At 39.2% G+C, this 6175-nt stretch overlaps 2 protein-coding genes across 2 annotated transcripts in view; both read right to left on the reverse strand.

The window, feature by feature from the left end:
* The window catches only part of LOC118478466 (G8 domain-containing protein DDB_G0286311-like), a 5772-nt gene extending 615 nt beyond the window's left edge, over nucleotides 1–5157 (reverse strand). Inside the window, exons 1-2 of the mRNA XM_035972113.1 lie at nucleotides 4884–5157; nucleotides 3815–3971 (exon numbers count right to left, since the gene is read on the reverse strand). Of these exons, the coding sequence (XP_035828006.1) occupies nucleotides 3815–3971; nucleotides 4884–5107 (381 nt within the window). The 5' untranslated portion in view covers nucleotides 5108–5157. The remainder of the gene's footprint in view (nucleotides 1–3814; nucleotides 3972–4883) is intronic.
* Nucleotides 5158–5963: 806 nt separating this feature from the next.
* Nucleotides 5964–6175, reverse strand: part of LOC101855520 (GATA zinc finger domain-containing protein 14) — a 48624-nt gene continuing 48412 nt past the window's right edge. Inside the window, exon 8 of the mRNA XM_035972114.1 lies at nucleotides 5964–6010. Within this exon, the coding sequence (XP_035828007.1) occupies nucleotides 5964–6010 (47 nt within the window). The remainder of the gene's footprint in view (nucleotides 6011–6175) is intronic.

A 6175-nucleotide genomic window follows, 5' to 3' on the forward strand; every position in this document is an offset into this window, starting at 1 on the left:
ATAGACCACAATTTTAAGTCCCTAAGATTAGAGGTGTTGCTAGAGAACAGAATACAAAGAAAAGGAGGAGGATAGATAGATAGACAGACAGACAGACAGAGAGACAGGCAGGCAGGCAGGCAGGCAGGCAGGCAGGCAGAAAGACAGAGAGACAGAGAGATAGATAGATAGATAGATAGATAGATAGATAGATAGATAGATAGATAGATAGATAGATAGATAGATAGAGAGAGAGAGAGAGAGAGAGTAAGAGAGAGAGAGATAGATAGATAGATAGATAGATAGATAGATAGATAGATAGATAGATAGATAGATAGATAGATAGATAAAAAGAAAGAAAGAAAAAAAGAGAGAGAGAGACAGACAGACAGACAGACAGACAGACAGACAGACAGACAGACAGACAGACAGACAGAGACTGGGAGAGAGACACACAGAGAGAGAGAGAGAGAGAGAGAGAGAGAGAGAGAGAGAGAGAGAGAGAGAGAGAGAGAGAGAGAGAGAGAGAGAGACAGAGACAGAGAGATATAAAAAAGAGACGGTCAGAGAAAGCCTGAATCTACACACTCAGCTGTTCGATGCTATGAAATTCAAGGCAGTAATAAATAAAGTTACATTAGTTCACGGCATGTAGGCCTGCCTTGTTTGACCAAGAGGTCAGAGACTCATTCAAAAACAGCTGTGACGCCTTGCTATATTCATGAATCCACTCCATGTTCGTGTGTTTTGCTTACTCAGCGCATATCGTGATGTTTGTATCTGCCTAATTGACTTGTTTTTTAACCTCTGTTAGTCTATTTTTACCCAGCCCTTTTTCTTCTTCCAGCACGTAAGCGCGTTCACACACACACACACACACACACACACACACACACACACACACACACACACACACACACACACACACACACACACACACACACACATACAAACATACACAGAAACACCCACAAATTATATATTGAAGTGAAGAAACTTGCATTTTTCTGCAGGTTCTTGAATTTTCATCAAATTCTTGTTTTTTGGCTCAACACCTTCATGCCCATTAAAGAACTCATTTCTGTGAGGATTTTTCTAAAAAACGTGGATCAAAGGCACATAAAATGTAAATTTTCATTTACCACGGACTCTTAAGCTAAGGAAATAACTAATCTTTGGCGGCCATTTTCTCACTAATTTTACCTCTGAAAACAGGTGACACAAACCTCTTTCTGTCGCAAATATCTCGATTTGTATTCAAGAAAAAAAAAATGTTTCATCCAAATAAAGACAGGTGAACAAGCTTTAAGATGATACCAATACTCTACATGCCCAAAAAATTGGCGAGAGCTTGATTCCACCTCGCTGCCTCAAATATAATATATATATCTATATATATATATATATATATATATATATATATATATATATATATATATAAATATATATATATATATATATATATATATATATATATAAATATATATATATATATAATATATATATTTATATATAATATCTATTATCTATTTGTGGTGGCCGAATTTTGCTATTCAAAAGGCTTTTTAATGGCCTCTTTAATCGACATGCGGTTTTTCGCCCAAAGATTCTTTAAAATGTTCTCCAGATCATGGCGCCATTCGTTTCTTTCAGTTTTGAGACAGTTTTGCTGCAAAAGCTAAATTTCTTTATTTCGCCGATCGCTTTTTTAGGCCGACGCTACTGCCTCGGTAATTTTAGAAAATCCCCCAGGTTTCTTTATTTCAAGTCGTACTTCCGTTCGATACTATCGCGCATTGTCGCGCAATACTGAGCACTATTTCAAAATGTGCGATCCGTATAGATCTACCCTCATGTTTTCTTTTTTTACTTTGAGCTAAATTCGACTGTGATCCTTTAGTTTGATCAAAGAGTCTACATAACATGAGGGGCCACTTCTCTCTTTGAGCCAATTAAAAAAGTGTCCTCAAAATTCGGTGGCGCCCTCTTCGCAAAAGCGCACCTTTTGCGAACAGAGTTATCCTACTTGAGTTTAAAAAATCTGGTGAAACTAGCAAGTTTTTTAAAATGAATTTCGGAAGAACGCTTTTTTTTAATGGTTACGCTGACAAAAAAAACCTCTTCCGGAGGAAAGGGTGATTGTTTTCTTCGTTTAATTTGGCTTTAGAATGAAAGGCGAGAGGTCATTAAAATTTTTAAAAACCTAAAACTCCGCACTGAACGAACCCGAATTGCTGATGAACAGCAGTCGATCTGCGCACGCAAGGAGGTGCTATTCCTATTATTCTTCTGGAAAAACGAAAGAGAGCTTCAAAACAGAGTGCAGCGCCATCTGAGGCAAAGAGCGAACTTCCTGCGGACACTTTTTTGACTGAGTGGCCCATCTTGTTATTTACTATCTTTGGTTTGATGCCCATCATCGCTTTTTCTGAACTCCTTTGTCAAATTCTTTTTCGTGCTACTGGGAACAACGTCAACAGGTCTTAGATTAGAATCTAGATCTAGATCATAGCGCCTGACCATCCCCAAAAGAAAACGACGTCCTACAGTTTGAACCCTTCGCCCTCGCAAAAGTCGGGGTGGTCTAGATCAACAACAAAATGATGGAGACTCTCTAGATCTAAATCTCCCAAAAGCAATGTTAATGCACCTATCATTCCTTTCATCGAAAGGGGGCCCAGCTAGTATTATAAATGATATTGTATGTGCTTGTGTGTTTAGAGAGAGAGTGCGATAGACAGAGAGGGTGAGAGAGAGAGAGAGAGAGAGAGAGAGAGAGAGAGAGAGAGAGAGAGAGAGAGAGAGAGAGAGAGAGAGAGAGAGAGAGAGAGAGAGAGAGAGAGAGAGCGCTTTTGCGCCCATAACCACCAACAACTTTCCTCTCAAACAAATTAACAAATAAACATGTAATACACAAAGTTGGTTCAGTTGGAGGGATAGATTAACCCCATTAACACGCGCGGTACACAAGGCTTCTCAGATACATAAAAAGACAGAAACAACAAAGTTAAGATACGATCAATTTTCATGTATCAGGTCTGCTTTCTTTCATTTTTTTCTCCTTTGTTTCTTATTTGTCATATTTTATACATGCGGCAGTTTACTTGTCTTCAGATCGCCTTATTCATTTCCATGCTTTCGAGAAACAAGATTTCAACCAAACGAAAGGTTGAAGAGTGAAAGAAAACAACCTGTAAGCTTCTATTTTCATATAAATAAAATATTACGATTCTTCTTCTTATTGTTTGCAAAAAGATCAAAAGTAACATTAAATTAATGTGTCAACGACAAAACCTAAAACAAATTGAAACATGCACTGTGGAGTCCGCTTCAACCGAAAGTGTTTGAGCCTAAAACAGCATGAATCGAAAGAAAATTAAATCCCCGATTAATTTCCCCCCTTGTGTTTGGGCGAATTCTCTAAACCGAAAACACGGTTAAACGGATGGAAATCTAGCGGTCCTTACAGATTTCAGTTTAAGCTAATATCAATATCACTGTACTTGTAACAAAAACAGACAAAGGAAAAAAAAACCTACTATGAAGCTCAAGCAATGGTGCTGTTGTTGTTGTTATTGTTGTTGTTATTGTTGTTGTTGTTGTTGTTGTTGTTGTTGTTGTTGTTGTTGTTGTTGTTGCTGTTGTTGTTGTTGTTGTTGTTGTTGTTGAGTAGAGAGGAGAACATTGACACCATAACGGCCATTCAGTGCAAGAGAAAGTATGACAGACACAGGCAGGAAAAAACAGAGGGAAAGAAAAGAAGTACGATCTACCAGTCGCGCCGTCCAACCGCCCACTTGTCACAAACAAGGGGGAAAAAATGTAAATTACGAACCCTGAATACAGACTGATCCTTTCCATCTCCACCTTTAAACTTGGCGCGGAAAAGCGAGCCAAGAGCCAGATTGGAAAATGACGTCATCAAATCAGGCGGTGTGCTGACGTCATAAACAGCATCAGCAAGAGAGGTGTTGTAGTGGTCAGCACATAACCTGTGTAAATAAAAAGTGGGCTTCTGATTTCTTTTTTTTTTCGTTTCTGACTATTGTTTCGTATAATAATAATAGCGTTTGCTTGTTGTTTTAAGGTTGAAAATTAAAAATATCCATTGCATTGTGTATCTGGTTTTGTTTCTTTCGGTTTGATCATTATTGTTTTTTCAAATGCTATTTATTTTTGTAATGCAGGTGGGTATTGAAATGTAAAGATTGGGAAGCAAAACGTAAAGTAAGTAATGAAGACAGAAGCTATACCTTTGCTCTAGGGTCGGAGTTCATAAGCCGTTTTTACATTATTGTTCCGTTTATCATGTTATGTTGTGTAAAATAAATAAATCAGAATTAAATTTAACATTGGTCTCTGTGGTGAAATTTATTTTACAAAGGTGCACCATGTTATATTATGAAATACATAGATACGGTACATGTGCATAAATACACCGATTCATAGATATATACCTACCAAAACGTACTGAAACATATAGATGTACTACAAGCACGCCATTGCTGGTTACCACTGAGCAGTGTCTTGCTTGTTGCTGGGTTTTTTGTGGGGGTTTTGTTTTGGGTTTTCTTTTTAGCTAGCTATATTGTGTCTTTCACAAGGACTCACCCTTGATTACCTACCTGAAAGACGTGTCATCGACGTATGCTTGACACTGCAAGCCTGGACTCACTAACCACTCAAATGCTGATGATTTTAAAGAGATTCTAATACAACCAGAACTGTTTTCTAATTATAATTTCAGGAGAAAATCCAACATAAGACAAAATAAAACAAAGCAAAGTTGCAAAGTTGATAAGTTCATCTCCCCCCTCCCCTCTCCCAACACCCCCCCCCCCCACCCCCCACCCCACCCCTTTACCCTCCGATTAAAACTGGAATACATAATTGAAATCACCTACTTGCATTCTTTTATCTTCTTCAAACCGGTCTTTGCCGTGGTACACGATTCTGATTTTTTCACAAGAGTCTGCAACTTGTTCAGCGTGGTACCGCCCTTGACTGGAGCCTGTGCTAAGTTCTCAGGATAGATCACCCAACCAGACTCATCCTTTCTAAGTTTTTCTGGCCACATTGTCATAATGGTACTGGAGAATAAATGAAAGACATAATAGTATACATACATACATACATATTTTACATTATATACAGTATATTTAACGGCGATCAAAAGAAATGTACCAGACTGATTTTGATGCTAGCAAACTGACGAATTTGCTGGAAAGAACTGATGAATGAATATTGAATGTTTATAAATAAAACGCAGCAAAACGATTATTGGATCTTAACAAAAAAAACAAGCACGTACACGCATGTGGCTAAAAGGAAGAAGACAACAACAACAAAAAGAAAAACATCGACAGAATAATGGTAATTTCGTGCTGCGAAAAAGAAAGACTAACAGACAGACAGAAAAGACAGAGGGAAGGTAAGCTAATTGGACCTGCCAAAAGCGCCCTCCAACCACTCGCGGAGTTTAAATTTGAGTAAAGAGAAGCACATCGACACAGCAACGGTCATAATAATAATACAAGAAAGAAACACAACATAAACAGCAGAGGGAAAGGCGTTCTACTAAAGTGCCCTTTCGGGGAAGAGAGGAAGGCCTTGGAAATGGCTATTGACCGGAACGACAAACAATGTGATGCATCCAACTCGGTTGCTATCTTCGCTGTTCGCCAATCGCTAGGCATGGCACTCGTAGGAACATTACCATCTCTCTACTAAATGCAACTACGCATAAATAATACAGCAAGTGGATCCCAGGTCACTGCGAGATCCTCGACAAACACCTCGCTGACTGCAATGCCAAACAGGCAACAGCGCTGCCAGGCCCAGGCCGCCAAATTGCGTATGGAAGTTCGTGCGCTTAGATAAAACTGATTACAAAAGACCTTCTTATATCCCACATGCGGACGAAGGAAATATACGGGGCAGTATACTTAGAATGGGAGGCACAAATTAAGTCCTGCGGCGGCCTGTCAGTACTGGCAAAAATCAGGATTGGTCAATTCTCTGGGCTGCGGGCCTACAAAAATATTATAGACAAAACATCAGAACCCATATGTCCATTATGCAGCGAGGAGTCCCAAGATTTGGAGTATTGGCTGCAGAGATGCCCCGTGATGCCCCGTCATGGGGGTCCGGCGGTGGCATCTCTTTGGGGAGAATTCAGGGAGGTTGGACTGCCTCA

The sequence above is a fragment of the Aplysia californica genome, unplaced genomic scaffold (assembly GCF_000002075.1).
Source record: "Aplysia californica isolate F4 #8 unplaced genomic scaffold, AplCal3.0 scaffold00581, whole genome shotgun sequence".
Lineage (NCBI taxonomy): Eukaryota > Metazoa > Mollusca > Gastropoda > Aplysiida > Aplysiidae > Aplysia > Aplysia californica.